Raw genomic sequence first — 20,916 nt, forward strand, 5'->3', positions numbered from 1 at the left:
GTTCAGCTCTGTAGACAGGGGTCAGAGTGAAACTGGGTCATTGATAGTAATATAAAAGGCTTTTGTTAAGTTATGCGTGTACAAAAATGTGTCTCATGTTAGGAATTGTAACCAACAACTGAGATCTTTAGCTGAGCTGAAAACCTTTATTTTAAACAGTGATCTAAATTGTGTTAACAGAAATTTAACTTACCTGCTTCACCCAAAAACTACTGGGGTCAGTTGAATGATGACAGCAGTATGAAGCTTTTTCAATTTATTTCAATAGTTGACATATTAAAATGTCTGTGGAACACCTGTCTTTAATTGCCCCAAAATATGTTGTGCGGTTGGGACTCTGATCTTTGTTATTTTTGCTGTGGGGCAATAGCTGTAACTATTGAGCCACTAGGAAGCTACTTGCTACACTATAATAAACCAATCAAGGAAATTTATGGCATATTTACAAGGACTGCATAGTCTCAATGTTGAGCAGTGCACAGAAGGCAACACATATTGTGTGTTAGAGAGAAGACATGTTTTAGAAGATGTAGGAGTTGTGGATGGGTGTGAGTGTAAATGAACAGTGAGTCTTTGGGACATGATGTTTCATACAGTCAGGCTTCAATCTGCTCAAGGAAGCATTGTGGAGAGGAGAATCTTGTTTAAAAATTTTTTATGGTTTGCTGCAGTGACTTCTGCTGTAGCGACGTAACTGTAGAATTCATATCCTTCACAGAAGCCTAGATGTTTTAATGCATCTATTTGTATTAACAGTACCCTGGGAAGATAAAGGGATTACTGAACAGGCCCAAGGGGCCCCTGGACCAATGCCTCTGTTTGAGGCGACTGTTGTGCTTGTTTGAACCAAACAACTACAAAGCTGCACAAATGACCACAGAGAGACAAAAGTGACCATAAAGAGATACAGAATGACTACAAACAGGTGCAAAACAACACAAGATGCAAAAGTTGCATGACTGAAAAAAATGCTAATCAGCTACCTAGAGAAGCAAAACACAGCGACTACAAAGAAACACAAACAACCACATCTTGCTCCCTTGTAGGAAGGTTGGGGGTCCTTTGACATGTCTGTGCTTCGTCCCTGTTGTCTCACCCAACATCTCGTGCAACACAAAGTAGCTGTGACATATTTTTAGTTTTTTCTTTCCTCCAAAAATGATGACAAATATCTGAAAAGAATTTCCCTGTCTGTGTGTATCAAGTCAAAAAACTTTATTGATATGATCCCATATGAGATTATTTACATTCAACGTGACAGTGACCAGTGAGCACCTTTGTGTTCCCTTTTTCCTTTTTCTGCTTGAATAGGACGTGTGCTCCGTGTGAGATGCAAATGTGTTTGGTTCAGATAACAGTAAAACAATTGCAGGGTTAAAATAGCCCACCAAAGGGAAAACATCTACTGTATTTTCTCAAGGAACACACAGTGTTCACAGGGAACACACAGACATACATAACTTGTATGGATTCAGAGTCCACAGTGACGCTAGAAACTGTGATTTCAAGGATGCAGACATTTGAGAACACAGAGAATGACTGCATGAAGGGATTTGAGATTAGAGTTCTCAAGGAAAATAAAGTGGAATTGGTCCTTTATGAAAATATTATGAATTACAAAAATATGAATCCATGAATTTTAATGAAAAAAGTAAGAAATATGTATACGTACAATATGAAGTAAAGTCTCTGTGGTTTATCAAAACCACATTTTCACACATTTCACCATCTGTACATGTGTGCATGTGCAAATATGTATGTACACACACACACAATCCAATATTATTATACAAGATCAAATCCAGATTAGGCTAAACTATAGTGGTATTTGAAGGATATTTGGAGGGAAATTAAGGGCAAAATGTAAAGAAGGGAGACAGTGAGAACTTGAGAGAACTGTACAGGAGTGAAACAAACAATGCTGACAGATCACTCTAACTCAGTTGAGGCACTCCTACTGCAGGAAAGTAATGTGAGTTCATTTGTCATCGTAGATAATTTTACTGCTAGCTCTCCTTCAGATGACCCTGGTTGTTTGGTTGATGTGCACCCTCGTTCAATGTGGTCTTGTGGAAACTGGAAGTCACAACCTGAGGGGAAAAAACAATTAATTAAATGTTTTAAATACTTGTGTGGTTTATATGTGCAACTTCAAATAGTTGACAGAATGTTCCTATTTTACATTTCCAGTGTTACAAAAACACCTAACTTGAATAAACAGTTAATGGTAATAACACACAGTGCCTCATTAGAAATTCATCATTCAGTCCTTTTGGGTGACCTAAAAGTAAATTAAATGTTCTATATACTTTGTAAATTAACAAAATAATTTTGAAATACATTAGCTAAGCTGTCAGATAAAATCATGATGTGATTCATGCAAATAATCACATCCCCCAATATAAACATTAACAATCTTGACTAGTACGCGGCGCCAGTGCACAGGATAACTTGCGTCAGCCAGTTGAAATTCAACACTGGTTTAGCCGCCTCGTCCTCCCCAGCTCCACCTTCTTTTCCAAATAGAGTCTAAAAAATGCGTTTAAAAAAGGCCAAATGCCAAACTCGAGATTTACAAAAAAGCCAGTTCATAGTTGAATGGGTGACGTCATTGCTGCTACAGCCAGTATTTTATTACAGTCAATGGTAAAATCCCATCCCACAAAAAACTGACTGAGGTTTTGTTATTTCACAGTTTGTGGTTTTGCTGTTAACACATAACATATTCTTAACAAAGTTATCATAGCTATAACATGGTAGTAAACATTTGCTCATTTATACATTGAGCAGCTACAAGCAACATAATCATTCATTTGGATTTGTGTTTCTATCCACCTGACAAATGTGAAAGCAATTTTAACTTTCGTTTAGCTCTGTTTTACCAACTCTTTAGGGAAATAGCAGACTCCTTAGTCTTAGCTAATAGCTACTAAATGCTCTAACATATGCACCAGCAAGTCACTAACTGTGTCTTCTGTTTGGTGCTGAGCAGTTACAGTGAGGTTTTTAGAGAATTTCCCCCTGAAAACAGTTGCTTGTCGTTGCTTGAAACTAGGCTGAAAACGGTGAGAGGAAACAAAAAATAGTAAAGTTGTGGTGCTTAAAACCAAAACAATTAACTGAATGACACCAAAAAGCTCCTTAGAGCTGAGGAAAACTGTGTGAGATGGACATTATTTGTGCCAATTGATCAATTGTTAAAGTATTGATTAGTGCAGCTTTAAAAATGATGTATGAAGTTACAGAAATGTTGTGCTTCTCAAATTCTGACACAAACCACACAAAAAACCTTGTATTGGATTTTACAGAAATAAGATTATAGAGCTGTTACATAAAATGTCATGTGCAGAAACAGATGCTAACTAAGAAAAGTCAGCGGGATAAGCAGCATAGAAAAAAAGATTTTAACTACAAGAGAAACCTGTCTGTATTTCTGCACCTAGAGCAGGATGTAAACACTGCTGATCCAAAAAAACCAAGACGGACAACAATAGGACAAGAGTGACTTTATAGAATCAGGCCAGATAAGCACATCTAATACGTGATCAAACCATTTCCTTCTCCTGATGGAAGTCTGAGAGAATTAGATAAAACAACAGGTCAGTGAGTTTTTCCATAAACTGAATGACTGAATAACGCTGGCTACAGATTAGGTTGACCTGGTTTTTAAATCCACGCAGAAACAACAACAGGATATTTGACAAAAGGCAACCAGAGAGTAATTTCCCCTCATCATCAGTGATCATGACAACAAACTGCTTTAGGCTGCTGACATGGAGATAACAGCTCCATCTGATCCACCCAATGTAAAAAACAATGTTAATAATAATAATAATAATAAAAACGATACGTTTTATTTATATAGTTCTTTTCAAAATATTCAAAGACACATTACAGAGTTAAAAAAGAAAACCACACACTAAAATATATAACACTATATTAATCAAAGATGCTCTAAAAAGGTGAGTTTTGACTTGTGATTTGCACATGAACAGATTGGTGAGTTCTCAGATGTGTTTGGGGCAGTACTGTTGGCAATGAGAGTCATTTTTGTATTAATAACATTGTTTCATTAATAAAACCTTACCTATTATACCTTTAATCTTCACTGTATTTGGGACGCAAAAGAAACCTTTGACATGGATATCTCTAAACATGGGTAAATAAAACCAAAAACTATCCTCATTGCTAGATACCTGCCAGTAAGTCAAAACTAACTTTTTTTGTTATTTAGATTATTTTTGGGGCATTTTCAGCCTTTATTTTTAACAGGACAGCTGAAAACATGAAAGGGGAGAGAAGGGGGGGAATGAACAAACCCTTTTTAAAAATTGTGTTTTTCTACTTCACAACCTTTGGATACACCTTTCCCCCGCTGTGTGAATAGACTGATTTACCTCTCTGTGCGGGAGGCCTTTGGGAGTGGGGGCGGCCTGTTCACCTCTGTGAAAACTGAGGGGCTGGGGGGAAGAAAGGGGAGGAAAATTTTTCAGGGGGCGCTCAGGGTTTAAAAAAAGTTTGAGAAAAAAGTAAATCAAAGAAAGTGAAGCAAAAGAGAGTGTATAATAAAGAAATGGGCAAGGGGAGCGTTCGCACACCCCCCACTCAAGGCCGGGTGTGGGGTGGCGGATGAAAGGAGGGCGGGGAGGTGTTCAAAAACGGGCAGACTTCGGCTTTTCGGCCCATGGATCGAGAGTGAGGTCGCAGGCCAGATTCGACGCAGTGGAGTTTCACTTTCCTGCCCGGGGCTGTTTGATTTGCTTTCCCTCGTTGGTCTCTATTGAGAAAGGCTCCTTGGCAGGGAAAAGAGCACATTCCAATGCACCAAAACCCCTACTGTGGTTTTTAAGAAAACACAAGCCCGGGCCATTAGGAAGTTCTTTTTTTTTTTTTTTGGGCTCCCCTTGTGTTTTGGGGGAATTCCTTTGGACCCGGCTCACAACTGCCATTTCCCCGGGGGTCAAACCCCCAAAGAGCAAATATTCTCGAGGGTCTTCCCCCCCAAACGCTGACCTGAAGCACAAGGGCTATTAACATTTTTAAAAAAACACTAAACCCAAGATGTTTTAAAGATGTTTTAAAACTCATTTGCACCTTGATGCTGTTCTTAAAAGTGTACCCTGGCAAAGAGAAGCCCTTTTTCTTGTCAATTGGCTCACTAAAGATGACCAGCTGCTCAAACAGAAAGACCCTCCTCTCCTTTGCTCTGGACGGGAAGCTGCTTTCCTGCTCACTGACAGAGAAGGTATCCTGCTGGAGCAACTTCCCCTGAGCCGTTATTTTTCCCTGAAACAGTGTGTTTGTCACAAACATTGTCATAGACTGTAAGTCACCATGGATATGCGTTTCATCTGTGATCATGGACAGGAAATAATCAGTATCTCACCTCAAAACCTTGGAGCCTGCCCACGTTCATCATATCATTGCAGCGTTTTGGCACAAAACACATCACATCCACCGCCGCCTGATGAGAGAAATTGGATGGATGAGAATCAGTTGAAGTCAAAACACAATTTGTGATATAAAGACTCAGAACAGTACTTTACATATTCAATTGCCAATATATTTATTTATTAGATACATCTAGCTGAAACTAATGCAGTTTAATAGAACATCCCTGCAGTAAATCCTAATTTTAAGAAGTTTGAAAGAACAGTTTAACAAAAATTTCACCTTATAACCTTCATGAAGGTAGGATTAATTGCAGACTGTTGTATTAGACTGCATTAGTTTTAGCTACTGTAGGTGTACCTAACAAACTGGCAGCTCACTGTATATGCATTCACATTAAGTAATGAGCTCATACCTGCAGCTCCTCAACATCTCTTCCAGCTTTGCTATAGTACTTCAGGAAGTCCTAGGGTTACCAGCCAAAGAGAAGTTCATTTACAGTTAAATCCTTTTCAATAAAAAGGAACATTACCCTCATAATAAAAAACAAAAATGGAAACGCTCCTTGGATATGAAAAGCTTTTTGTGATAATGTCTACATGATAATAAACAAGAAAAAGCCTATTGACTACACACAGGTCTTCCTCAGAGTTTGTGGGAAGAGCAAAGCAGTTTGCCTTTTCAATTCCTCTCTTGCGGACATTGATTATATCTTCAATGTTGTGTAACTGTGCCATGCATGCAGATACACAATCATGACAGCAAACCTTCAGTAGTAGTTGATACTTCATGATCCTCTGAACAGGTTTGATTAGCAGATCATTAAGCTGCAGCCTGTGACCCAACTGCTGCCTGAGATCCTGTCAGGTCACAGGAAAAGAGAGAAAGTGTCCTCAGTGAAAAAAAAGAAGTCATTAAAAAGCTCCAATAACATTGACAGTACTACAATTGTTTACTCACCTCAAAGTAGGTCTCGATGTACTCTGAGACAATGTGTTCTGATTTTGGTTTGTTCTGACAGTAAACCACATACATGTGAAGACGCCGTTCCTGGAAATGAAAGAATTAGTAGGGAGAGAGAGAGCTCATGTGACAATTATTCCAAATAATCTGTGTGTGAAGGACAGTGACGAGCGGACAGAGGAAGAATTAAGCCTCTGAGTTACTCTGACTCTTAGTTTCCTCTCAGTTTTCTTCCGATTCTTTTTTTTTGGGGGGGGGGGGGGGGGGGGGGGTTGTTAAACCAGTGAAGGACCTTTGCCTCATTAAATAGTTCCAGTGGCTGACAAAGAATGGCTTAATTTGCCATGGATTATTTGGCATGCTACACTACACTGAGTGAAGTAGATAGAGGAGCTGAGGTGGAAAAGCTGCACCAAATCAAAATATTTTTCACCAGTAGTTTATTTTTCTGCAGTGTAACAACATAATTTACTGATACTGATATGTACAATGCCTAAAAAGTTTATATACTAAACATTGACTCCATGTGATCGGTATGTTTTAATTCATTCTGTTGTACACGTTTGTAATTCCTTCCATTCTCAATCTGTAGAGATTTGTTTTCACTTTGATATTAAATAGTATTCTCAAAGTTCAATTTTAAACAACCACATATAAAAAACCTCAAGGAGGGTGTGAATACTTTTTCTGCAGAGCATCTTTAACACTGATTGTCAGCTTTGAGAGCTGACGATTGCAAAACTGTTTATTCTGCAGCTGCACCTGCAGAAAACTGATCAGCAAGACACATATGGATGGTAGTAACTCACTGATGTAGACTCACATGTTTGATGAAGAGCTGGGCCAGGCGGTCAGGATCACCCACACATTTCTCTAGCTCTCCCAGCAAATAACTGTGTGAAACGAAGCAGAGAAAGTCAGGAAGAAACAGTCATCCATCCACACGCACACGCACATGCACATGCACACACACACGCACACACACACACACAAACACACACACAGGAAACAGCCACAGGGGACGTGACACACGCTGAACTACCATGAAACATGAGGAGCTCAGAAAAAATGTGTAAACTGTACAAGATTGTTAAAATTCAGAAGAACCTAGGGGGGAGGGGCTCTGACTCACTTCTTATGCCAGTCGTAGATCTGGCGGATGTTTCCAAACACAATCCTGTCCTTCCCTTTTAGGTCCTCTGGAACTACTTGATTGGCCATGGTGCCCATGTAGCCCTTTACACACATACACACACACACACACACACAAACACACACACACACACACACAAACACACACACACACACACACACGTCACTAATCAAATCAGAGGTTTGGAGAGTCTGTTTAAGACGTGAATGTTGCAGTGTTATTGAAAAAGGGATCTCAGTTATGTCTAAATGTCATAACCAAATTATTTACTGAAGACATACCTGCACTATGAGTCCAAGATCTTCCACATACAACCTTTCTGTTTCTATCAGCTCTGTCAGCACATATCTGAGATTGAGTTTTTGAAAACAGCAAAGGACATTAGGTAATAGAAATGTACATTGGCCAAATAGCCAAATTTGGGAAATAGGCTTATTTGCTTTCTTTCTGAGAGTTAGGCCTAATCCACACGTACATGGTTATTTTTGTAAACACTGTTTTCCTGTCTTCGTTCTCAAAGAAAATCTCATTCACACAAGTGCTGTTTTGAAAATATCTCTGTCTAAAACAAAAGTGGTATCAATCTTGTTATCTAACTTTATGCAAGAAAGTGAATAAGCCTGTTTCCCCAAATGTCCAACTACTCCGTTAATGTAGATGTCAACACCTACATGCTCTTCTCTAAGGCAATGTTTCTCTCCTCTTCGCTGTCCACTGAAGCAGACCCCTGGCTGGCTGAGTCATCAGTCACAGTGCAGCCATCTTCCCCTTGGAGAGTGTTGATGCTGGACTTTTGACTCTAAAACACACAAGCAAGACAGTACAGCTTTTGGTAAGCATCACTGTAACATAGTACGTGAGAGGAGACAGACAGATCCTGTTCTGTAAGGCAGTGACCCAGTGGAAAGTACATTTTCTCAAGTACAGTTCTGAAGTATAATTTTGAGGTACTCCTCAGATTAACATTTTTATTAGAGTTGTTAGCAGTTTTACTAATGAGAAATTTGCCCGTTAACATCTTAGATGGTTTTTATACTGAGGATAAGAGGTAAAATCATCTATTATTTAACAATTAAAGCACATTTTAGAGAAATTTAGAGACTTAAAAATGTGAAAGAGTATCCTTAAATTGTTGTATTCTACTTCTTCCAAATGCTGTGGTGCAGCGTGATTTCTGACCACTGGGCATCAACCGCCCAAACTTACATCATAAAGCTTCATCTACAGCAGCCTCTGACCCAGCCAGCACACATCTGTAGAAATACATAAAGATGAGAGGGTCCAAATTCTGGGGAAACATCAGTAAAGCAATTTTATGCTCCACTCTGCTCCCCCCCCAAAACCCCAGTAACCTGAGAGTAATAATAAACTTTTAATGTCTCTTCTTGCTGCCCAGGAGACAGTTGGGCAGAGACATTTGGAAAAGTAGAATCAGGCCTAAGAGATGATGGTGATTAATGAGCAACATTTGTAAAATTTGTCCAGTCAGATAATAAAGGTTGGGGTAATTGACCACAGTATGGAAAGTTGTTATACAACAACTATCACTCCACACTTGAAAGCAGTATAATCTAATTTGAATCTGACTGCAATCCTTTTGACAAACTGTAGTCTAACTACATTTTGTGCCCTGCCTTGGTGCACTAGATGATAATCTTTCTGCTGTTTCTTTTCTTCAGTCTTTTTTGCTCTCTTACGCTTTCTGAGTTGACTGTTCCTGTCTTTACCCAGCACACATTCTGCCTATGATAAACATCTCAGGCTTATTCAAACCTGGTTCTTATCAGCTAGTCAGAAGCCATTAAAATTAAGCTTTACTTGCTTGTTGCTCTAAATGTTCTCTTTCTGTAATTTCTCATCAGCTTGAAATCCATTAGTTTCTCTGAAAATGGAGAGGCGGTTACAGGAATATTTTTTATTTTGGGAAATGTGGTTATCTGCTTTTATGCCGAGAGTTAGGTTAGAAGATTGATACCACTCTCATGTCTGAGATTGGTTAATCTTCTCACCTGACTCTCGGCAACAAAGCAAATAAGCGTATTTCCCAAAATGTCAAATTATTGATTTACAGAGATGATTAGGCTTCTATTTACCCTGACCTGGGCAGGACAACGCTGAAGGGTTGAGAAGCTGAACTAAACATAAAGCTGCAGGGCTCTATATGTCCCAAAGGGCCATTGGACTGAGAGAGGCTGAAAGTGAGGACAGTCATTTATCAAGCAGAACAATGTAAAACAATACCACAGGAACCGGACCAGTCGACGGCCAAGGAAGGAAGGAGACCAAAAACTACAAGTTCATTCTGAACTGGACTTGTAGGTGAACCCGTTCCTTTACCAATCCAAAAGCCAACGCCAGTGTTTATGTTCCCATATGGATGTTGACCCTGAAGCTCCCCTAGGCTAATTAGCTTTCTATTGCTCAGGCTGCTTGGGTGTCATGACAGTACACTCCTTACCCCCAACCCTTTTACATACTAATTTGCTAGTTAATTACTTCCAGATGCCGTCTAGAAAAGTCCACAGGATTGATTCCAATTCACAGGGCCTTTCGAATAGTATTCACTTCAGTGTAGGATCATCAGACAGTAGTCGTAAGTGCTTGTGTGTTTGCATGAACACAAAATACGCAGCAAAAATATATGCTATTAATTTAGCACAGTTGGTGGAAGTCGAATGATGTGTGCAAATAAAATGCTTTTCACATGCTAATATAACCAAACATGATGTAGAGAACTGTGCACATTTATAATTCACAGATTCAGTGAGAGTTGAATCGAGATTTAGGTGTATGTGTTTCTGTCATTGATACATTTAAAACTAACTTATGAGACCTGCATAATATAAGGGGTTTATGATGACAGAGTTTCTACAGAAAATATGACAATAACTGGTAGGGGAGTGAAGAATTCAGTGGTGGGAGCACTTTCAACTTTTAGTTTTCATTATTTATTGTTCAATTTTTTCTCTGAACTACTTTGTATTTTTATTGTCCCATCAGAAAAAAAGATTTATTTTATACAATATGTCATTTCACACCATTGCAGCAACAACCTGAACAATATGTTCCCCATCTTTCTTTGCAATTTTCATGATGTTCTATCTAGTAGACTGGAAGACCAAGGTAAAAATTAACTTGCTCTACTTTCTTCGTTCATATGATTCAGTTTGCTTGTTCTTTAATTCTTATATTCTAATACATCTTCATTTCAGGATTTATCAATCTTCAATCAATCACTCAAAGAATCAATAAATTAATCTTCACTGACAACTGTACATTATCTGCTAAGACAGACCTTTGAATAGAACAAAATAGACTAGAATAGAATAGAGAAGAATGGAGACATTACAAGAGTCTGTGTGTCTGTGTCTGTGTGTCTCTGACAGGGTGGCTGTGTAGGAGAAGGAGTTGCTGGACTCAACAGACCGTCTTTAAACACCTGTACAACACAAACACAACAACCATTACAAACAAGAACACAAAATGTTTCCTCAGGACGTAAAATGTATCAGTCTATCTTTAGGTCTCACCGTGTCTCCTGGCGAGAGGATGGTACAGTTGTTGTGCGGTTCCAGAGGCCTCGGCTGACTTTCATTGTGAGAAAAGAGCAATAGCTGCTGCCTCCTGTCTGACCTGCACATCTGCTTCTCGACTTTTCCTGCTCCTCCTCTGGCATCAGAGCTCAGCTTGCGGACGGGATTGGTGAGCCATTTCTTGAGGGCGCTAACAGGGTGCCGTGATCCTCCAAACGAGGAGTGTGAGCAGGGGCTGGAACTGCCTGAGGCCTGGTGGGGCACAGGGCCCATTGATGGGGTAATACTGATGGTACTGCCTGCCACAGAATATGACTCTGCTGCAGAGAGAGAAAAAGAAAGAAAGACGGAAAAGGATTTGGTTAACATACATCAGCTAATTGTGGTGTACATCCTCTCAGGTCAGAAGCTGCAGACAGATTTTTGCACAAAAATGTTGGTCAATTTCCTGTGTTAAGCCCTAACTGTAACTTTAGTAGCTGCAGCTCCTGTACCTACGGGTTCTAAATCGTTATAAACACATCTGTTCTCACGAGGAAGGACTCATAAGTTTAAGCGCAATTTATATAATGTATTTGTTAGACATTGTCTAAAAAAGTGCATTTAAACCAAAAATGTGATGACCCCAACCAAAGGTCCATCACTGCGCTTTACACATTACTATGGCTTTTACTAAGCTGTGGAAGAAGCAATACTGGACAATAGAGTCAGTTAAAACAAATCTAAACTGAACATGGAAATTCCTCTTTTTGATGCATTGACACAAAGATAATTTACATTTGCAGAGGTGCACCTCATGTTGTGACATGCCACATCTGCAATAACTTGCCCTCATTCTACAACATAGGCTGGACCAAAACTTGCGCTGACACCGTTTTACGCCACAGCTGGATTTTGTTTACAGCTTTAAGTCTCTTGACTATGGAAACTGGTACATAATCCTCTACCACACAGTTTAATCAACCACCCTAACATTAACATGTCACTCTGTTCTGCTGATCGTAGCAAAGTGGGATGTTTCAGGACCCTCATTTTGTCGTTTTGGACTCCTACCAGAAGCCACTGTTCCCTGTCAGCACATTTATGTAAGCTGCAATCATAATAAAAAGCTTTCAAGAAGGCAGTGGAAATCTGGGTCAGCCATTTGCCAAAACTGCCTGATACTGCAATTAAACAATATGCCACATTCACAGTGAAATAATAAAAACAATGTGTTTTTCTTCATTTCAGTTCACCTTTTATTTCACCGGGACCAGCAAATCCAACATGCTGATATTAAGCAGGTTGGATGTATTGGACAAACTCAAGAAGTCCGAATGACTCATAGCAACGGCCCGGTGCTTCCTTTCTAGCACTCTGGCACAAGCTTTCCCAGGAAAGCTGAACAGTGTGATACCCCTGGAGCGCACCCTCAGGTCCCCCTTTTAAGAAATGGGAACCCCCATCCCAGTCTGCCATTCTGCAGGCACTGTCCCTGACCTCTGTGCAACATAGAAGATCCGTGTCAGCCAAGACCAACATCCCAGCAATTAACCATAAACTGTCAGAAAGCCTGTAATTTAACTGTAAAATTACTTTCTGACACCAAATCCTCAACTATGTGACTCAAATAAGACCATACCAGAATAAATTCTTAAGAATCAGGTTGGTGCAAACATCCACATGCCCACATACACACATATACTGTATGTCACATTGAGCAGAGGCAGACATCTAATCTACATGTTTTTCATCTATCAAGATCAGATCATACAAGACGTCTAACAACCACCTTACCATCTGTTGAAATGATGCAAAAAGTGCACCTTACTGCAGGATTTTTGACAAACACATCAGCATTTCCTATAAACTGACCCTTAATGGTGCATAATGGTCATTGTGATGTCCAAACCACTGCAGAGTTTGGCGACTCAGCTTGTCATGTTTGTTTGAGGCGCTTATGTTATGTCATTTTCCCACAAAGCAACAGCTGGCCCACTATCCGGTCGGCAGGGAGTGTCAGCAGTCAGCCTGCAAGCATGCCTTCTGTGAATGCAACCAAATTATGTTAAACATTGTCCTCTTTTTAAATGTTCTGTCCATGAATAGGATGTTACGTTTTAAGAAAAACATTTTCTATGACCATTTACACGTATCACTGGGGCAGATTTGTGTAACTTGTCATGGAGGTGCTTTTATGTGCCACACAAATTCTGCATAGTGATTAATGGATGGATTAAGGTTAGGTGGGGTTGGATTCTCTCGGCTACCCCATTGGTTCAGGCGACGAACCTACCCAGATGGGACCAAAACATTAGTGAAGGGTCAGTCTCTCCAACAGTAATCCTGTCTGTTGGATTATTACCTGCCCGGCAGCTTGGTGTCAGCAAATTGAACTACACTGTGGCTCACAACAGTTTAATATGCGAAATTAATAGACCAATTATAAAGCTGTGATGACAGCGTGAAGGAGTTCACTTCCGACCGGTGTTGTGCAAGTTACTCCTTTGAAAAGTAACTAAATAGATACTCAGTTACAAATTATAAAAGTAACCAGTTACTTTAGAAAGTAACTAATGCGTTACTTTCAGGTACATTTTGAAATGCTCATATGTGACCCCCACCTCCACCCCTCTTTAACGGAACTTAAACTTAAAATATATGTTCAATTATTTATGTAAAATCTGAATATTATGATGAAATGGACACTTAATACAATATAACAGAAACTATACACAAATCTAAACTATTTTAATGTTACTGTGGGACAAAGTGACACAAGCCTCCATCAAATGCCTTGTACGTAGATGTTATGTCTAGTGGATCGATGCAAATAACACAGCAGATGTTTTGGAAATTTTGATATTTATTGCCCCTCAATCGACCACCATTGGGCAAAATTAAATAATGCTTGTTAAGCACTATATAAAATAAAGAACAAATATATACACTCTTTGTAGTGCAAATAACTTAAGTGGCCTGATGTTTATTCTTGTGTGCTGGTGTGTGCATTGAACTGGCGTGTGTGTGTGTGTGTGTGTGTGTGTGTGTTTGTGTGTGTGTGTGTGTGTGTGTGTGTGTGTGTGTGTGTGTGTGTGTGTGCATTGTTGAAGGCAAGGAGGTATATTTACAGTTACAGCTACAACACAAAATCCTTCCACAAAAAACTACAATGTTGGTTGGACTGTACCTTAATTAACTTTAAAACATTTGATCAGTTTTGCTCTCACTAACTGCTGAGGCTACCTGCTACCCACTGGCCAGCTGCCAGAGCTGCATCATAAAATGGTGCAATAAGTAATATCAAACTGAGATACACAAGGCACTTGAACACATATTTCATCATCTATGTTGCCATGTGTCTACAGGTCTCAATATAAGTGTAAAAGTGTCTGTTCACTCTTTTTGCTCTTTGCTCTAAACTTCTGTGGCCTGAGCCATTAAAAGGGCAATTGTATTTGCTGGTAAACAGGAATAATTCTGATTAATGTCCCTTCACATCCTGCATGTTGACAACTGACCCAGTTACAGTTATCACAGTGTTGCAGGACTCTTGCCACCACATTCTTTTCCCCACAGTGCTGCAGGCTGCTAATGTGGCTTCTCATTTGTACATTGTTGCCATCCCTCATAGTTTTTGTTTGCAGCTAAAAAAAGGCTCTTATGAAAACAGCTGCTTGCTGTGGCTGGAAACAATCTCCACACCAAAACAATGAGCTAAAAGACGCTAAATGACGCTATCATTATGCACGTCACACTTACACTTTGGCCTATCTTGTACTTATTTCTCCATTTTATATTTTACTTTTTTTAAATTGTTTCCATTATTTTAAATTACATTTGAATGTTTTAATCTATAATCCCTCATAGATGCATTATTTCAAGCCCTTTGAATGGCCTTTGCTCTAGAAATAAATTTGAGGAGGAGGAGTTCTCAGTGTCTGACACTTTAGACTTCATGTCTTATTGTCAAATTGTGCTTTAATACCTTTCATGTTGGTTAATTTCTGCATAACAAAGCCATATATTGCTTGTACATATTTGGTCCATTATGTGCTGTAGAAAATGCTACATTGTTTATGTGAAATCAATAAAAATTGTTAAACAAAAAAAATATTGTGCTTTAATGATCAGGCAGTCCTGTGGTTCAGCAACAAAAAAATACACAACCAACAAATGCAAAAGTGCAACATGGCTGAGCCTACAGATAACTTCTGTATGCAGGTGATCAGTGGTACTAAACACATTTGTGCTTGTTAGTCATCATGTTTACTTTACATTACATTATGGCAATGATGACTTCACACATAATGGTTAGTCATGGCAGTTTCTCAGCCACAGTGATGCATGTGTTGTGAGACAATGACATTGTTGGCAGACTTAATAGATAGTAATAAGTAAGCAATTATCTTAGTGGATAAGTAGATAAGTAAGTAACCCCAAAAACATTTTATCTGGAGGCGTTCCCCTGCCTTTATAAATATCTGTTGGACATTGTGCTAAACAAAACACTTAATAAGAGAGATGACACATGCACAATGGAGTTACAAGAAGAAAGTCTTCAGGGAAGGTGGAGGGAGACCAGAAGGCTAAAAAAACAAAAAACAGATGAAAGCCCTAAACCACACAAGAACACTTGAAAATGTAAGAAAAGGGCGCTGCAACTAAAATATTCCTGCAACCACAAGAATAGAAAAGGTATGAAAGAAGAGAAAAACTGATTAGGTGAAACAAGGAGAGTCTAACTGGACTCTATTCGGGTTTTTTTCTCTAAACACAAAGAAAACTCATCCACAGACTCACAAACACACAGAATCAATATTTTTAGAGTCAGACAGAAAGAAAACACCTTGTATAGCAGCAATACTGACAGAAAAAAAAATGTCTGTGATGTTCTATTCAATGTTGCGATCAAAGGTGGGAAAGCAAGGCAAGCGCAGCTCAGAGAAGAGCTGCTATAATCACCGCCGGAGCAACTAGAACAACAGAGGATTTAATGGTAGGGGCAGTATTGGGACGTGTCTAAGTGTGTCCACCTTTGTGCATGTCCAAAAGTTTGTGTATGTCCAGCTTTCTGTGCTCTGAAGCAGAGTCGCTATAATCACTAAGAAAATCCATCTACTATAAAACTAACTAACGCTACAACACAAACAAATACATAAGAGAAAAAGTCTTTACTAATGTATGCTAATGTTTAATTGCATACGCTGTCACATGTGGAGCCCCAAAATTAACAATTACTAAATGTAGTAAAAAGTCAACAGACTTTTGAAAATACAATATTGTTGATTAAATAATTTGGAAAGAGTAACAATAAATATGAGGCTTTCTTATTTTCCTTCAAACCCCAATCAGTTGATAATAAAAGAAGAAACTCTTGCTTTACCACAAATAGGGCAGAGTGCTTACATAAAAGGAAAAGCCAGGATAACACAATAAAGCCCTACTATGTATGGCTTATTTCTATTGTGGTCCCAGGGTATGGGGAGTAATTGTTGCCAGTCATGCTGATTGGTGGATGAGACATAAGATCCAAGTGCATCTCCTACAGGACAAAACTTTGTATACAAGCACAGCAAATAGCTGTTTCATATAAAGTAAAAACTTCACTACACCATCTACGTACCTCTAACTCGAACAAAGCAGCAGCCACATTTGTTGAGCAGTTTTCCGAACAGGTGCTGACACCCACACCCTCGCTGGCGGTGACCCCCTCTCATGATGATCCACTCCTGCTGCTAGACTCAAGACTATCAGAAGCAGACATCATGCTGTAGGAGCACACAGACATGCACATGCACGCGTGCACACACACGCACACACACTATTCCTTTGGTAATACAAGGAGGAGATGGGTGGAAAAGTGTACAGAGCGCTTCACAGTCATAGTCCAAATCGGCTAGATACCCCTAAGGCAAGACAAAAAAAAAATTGTTTCCATCCCATTGTTTAAATAATAACAGCAAAACTCCTCCACTCTCAAGCCTCTCTGTGTGGTCAGATAGTGGCCAGAGACTATGAGAGGGTCAAAAAATAAACGAGGGAGTGACAGAGAGGCAGGGAATGGGAGGGACTTTGATGAGGGAGGGGGTGGTGGCTTATATGCTGCACTGTTATGCCAGCATCTGTTTCCCAGTCCCACCTCCTCTAATTCCTCTTCACTCCCTTTCCAGCTTCCTCATCAGCTTCTCTTCTCAGTGTTTACTCAGTGGCTGTACAACCTTTAGTGGGCTACACTGACAAACATGGCTTTTTCATTTGAAATAAGCTAACGGTTTGACTTTCTCTTTGACCATAAAAGAAAAAACAAATTTAAATTAAATGTTATTGCATGCATTCAAGCAAAGACCCACTAATGTGCAAACAGCTGCAGATTTGCAAACACAGAACAAGAACCCAAATGTCTGTATCATGAGTCAGTGGTTCCCAAACTGATAAAAATCTTAGGAGTCATTACAAGATAACAAAGTTGTTGTTTTTTTTAAAGTTCTTAATCTTTCAAGTTTAAAGTTCATAATCTTAATATATTGTGTGTATATTGTGTACATTTTTATATTGTGGGAAACGTTGCAACTTAAGAATTTTATTGCATGGTGTAAAATCTACAAAACAATCTGACAAGAGACAAGAGGAGCACAGACACTAAATACACTGGGTAAGGAGATAACGAGAGGCAGGTGACAAAAGGGCTGGCAAACAGGTGGAAGACATCAGGTAATCACAGGAGGGGGTAAAACACAGGAAGTAAAACTGAAGACAAGACAGCACAGAAAACCAGATAATCAAAATAAAACAGGAAAAAGAACATATAGACATTCACAAGGGAACACAAGACAAAAACGACAACACAAGACCAGGGAGAAAACACGGAGAATAACAGAAAGCATTAAATGCAGAAAAAGAAGGAGGAACAAAACTGAAACCATAACAGATACACTGGATAATGCCTTTTTATTTGAACGAGCAGCCAACAACAACTTAACAAATGCAAACAGTACTGAAGGGTTACCCAGATATACAGTAGTTTTAAAGAAAATTCAAAAAACCTTTCTGGGAAAGACAATGACACTCCAACTGTGATGCTTGGAGTTTCTCTGTATGTATGTATGTAACTGACAGGTACTCAGATGTACTTGCACTTACAGATGATTTATGAATCAAATGAGATCAACAAAGATGATCCATCATATATGTTATTTTAGAACAGGTAAGGAACCTCGCCTCCTATTATATCTCTTTTGTCACCACAGATACCAAAGCATTTCCTCTGTTGTGGAAAAACCAACATGTTTTTCTGAGCTGGCAGGACGGAGGCAGACCGATTTAATCTCAAAACAAAGATTAAGTATTCACGACTAGCTGATCTTCTGAGTGCAGCTGTCCAGGCCCGAGGCAGCCGGTAGTGTGATTCAAGGAGATTTATGCATAAACTAATACGAACCCAAACATAGACAAAGTAAGTGAAGAAGCTGCTGTGTCTATGTAATATATTTTAGACAACTTGATGCACGCATGCAGGCACGCACACACACACACACACACACACACACACACACACAGAGATAAGCACACATTCGTGTCACGAGACCAACACAACCCTGGAATCTCAATCCACTAAGGACAGATTACAGCTATAAAAATATCAAAATGCTCTTTTAGCTGTCGAGTTAATCCTTTAAAAACTGTACTGACACATGATCAATGTGAGCTGCAAAGCACTGATCTCGCCACAATGTAGGATTATTGTATCTGAATGCTTGTTTATATGTGCGTGCACACTACTAATTAGCCAATATTTAATCATCAGACTAAAGTAGTCAGTGCTTTTTGTTTGTTGTTGCATTTAGGATTTAAAATCAGAAATGTATCTATGATGTTTTGTGTGCAATCAATCAATCAATCAACATTTATTTATATAGCACTTTACAACTACCAGCAGGCATCCAAAGTGCTTAACAAAATTAAAAAAAAATCACAACATACAATAGAAAGAGTGAACATAAAAAACAGTAAAATTAGAAAAGGTTACAAAGAAACAAAAGAATGAAATTGTCACACCAAAGTGAAACATTTACAAAGTCTGATGTTAACGCTGCTCTTCCTTTTCATGAAATAGCTCCACACTATGGGTGATATAAGAGGTGCACACAACAGTAAACAACAATATTTCTTCATAGTTACTGAAGACACGAGTACAGCAGATAGACCCACGGTTACCTTTGCATCCTGCAGTTACACTGGACTTCCTGGCACACTTGAACTGCTTCTGGATGTCCTGATTGTTTTCATCCGACAACAGTTTCTCTCGGCTGGTGTCTGAAACCTCATACAAAAGACGGATTAAACAAGTTAAAGTTAAATTTTAAAAAAGTGTCCTCTTTAGCAAAGCCATTTATTTGTTGTTGTATTTTAAATTTGATTTGAATGGGAGACAAATTTAGGAGTTGGTAATAAGTAAATATGTTTTTAAGCACCATTCAAAACCAGGGTTACAAGGAGCTGTACAGTACAACATTGAATACAAATAGAAAGTTCAAATTGTGAGATAACAATATAAAAAGAAACAAAATCACAATAAAACTACAAAATAAAAGCCAACTTTGAAGTTAAACACTCAAACAATAGAAATTGCACAGGGGGGTCAACCCATTCCAGGACAATGTGCTTTTGGAACAGGTGAGTTTTTAACAGCTTCTTAACACCATCCGATGAATCTGCATTTTTTACAACTAGGGTAAGACGGTTCCAGAGGGGGGGAGCCACCACTGTGAAGGCGCGGCCACCTTTTGTTTTAAGCCTAGATTTTGGGACAGCCTGGGTCAGTAGATCTCAGTGATCTCACCGTGGCCAGGGGCCACAATAATTCAGAAATATAAAATGGGGCCAGTCCGTGTACAGTGGTGCTTCGTAGGTAATTCAAACAATTTTAAAAATCAATTCTGCAGTTTATTGGTTAGCCAACCCCATGTCAAGTATTAGTTAAAACTATAGGCCTAACAGAATAGAGTGATTGAGCTAATTATTCCACTTTTCCACTCCATTTCACCTCTCTCTCAACCCCTCTCTCTTTCCTATTTTTGCATCAGCTTAAGTGGTTTCTAATCTTATCTGAGGAATTTCCCTGAGAGGACTAAACTGATGGGGAGAGTAAAGGACAACATGAAATCCTCAGCCAAAGAAGTCTGATTCTGTCTGAAGGCTAACTCCATTTTAAAAGTGACTTATAATCTATAAAAACCTTAAAAACTTTTTCTTAAGACCCAGAAAAATTCTTGGCTCAAGGCTGCGCTTTAAAGTTAGTTGTCAAGCATCTCAGTCATAATTTAAGTGAAGTGTAGGACTACATCTTCTAAGTGTCAGTCTTAGAGATGATTCACAACACACTGCTGTACCACAAATGGGATTTTGGATGACGACATAGGCTATCACTAGATAGATTTCCTTATTTAAGAACATTCTCAAATAAATTCATATTGAATGGTTAAATTCTTTAAGAGGCGATGGGTGAAAAAGTGTGAATTTATTAAGAGGCGTTAACATGCCACACACATTCGACATTAAAGAATTTTCAAGAGAATAGATTATGATATACACGTTGGAAATGAAAGATGAACACAGTTTCCACCATATCTTAATTATAAATTTTAAACAGGTGTGATGTTTACTGATCTGCGTATAGCCTAGATTGTACGATATTTTATGCCTGCTCTGTCCAAATGATATCGTTTGATTAACTGCTCGTTGTCAAACATTTCAAAATCATTATTCCTCTCCCAAGACATTGGTGTACGTCTCTGTCTCCTCAAAGCTATCTCAAGCTCCAACTGGCAACTCCTAACCACTTGAAAGACCTCTGCAGCGCTCTTAAATAACTGGGAGAGTAAAAGTGAGTCTTAG

General features: G+C 39.0%; 1 protein-coding gene across 1 annotated transcript; it reads right to left on the reverse strand.

Moving 5' to 3' along the window:
• Nucleotides 1-1,202: 1,202 nt before the first annotated feature.
• On the reverse strand, nucleotides 1,203-20,438 carry arhgef25b (Rho guanine nucleotide exchange factor (GEF) 25b). The gene is given in 18 exon segments (XM_032513043.1): nucleotides 1,203-2,108; nucleotides 4,398-4,460; nucleotides 4,612-4,723; nucleotides 4,725-4,777; nucleotides 4,900-5,013; nucleotides 5,095-5,286; nucleotides 5,387-5,464; nucleotides 5,807-5,857; nucleotides 6,159-6,251; nucleotides 6,352-6,441; nucleotides 7,178-7,247; nucleotides 7,487-7,590; nucleotides 7,789-7,855; nucleotides 8,179-8,306; nucleotides 10,857-10,946; nucleotides 11,038-11,360; nucleotides 19,237-19,342; nucleotides 20,412-20,438. Coding segments are annotated over 18 exon segments (1,863 nt in total). The 3' UTR covers nucleotides 1,203-2,006.
• Between the last annotated feature and the right edge of the window lie 478 nt (nucleotides 20,439-20,916).

Source organism: Etheostoma spectabile, chromosome 4, assembly GCF_008692095.1.
Source record: "Etheostoma spectabile isolate EspeVRDwgs_2016 chromosome 4, UIUC_Espe_1.0, whole genome shotgun sequence".
Taxonomy (NCBI): domain Eukaryota; kingdom Metazoa; phylum Chordata; class Actinopteri; order Perciformes; family Percidae; genus Etheostoma; species Etheostoma spectabile.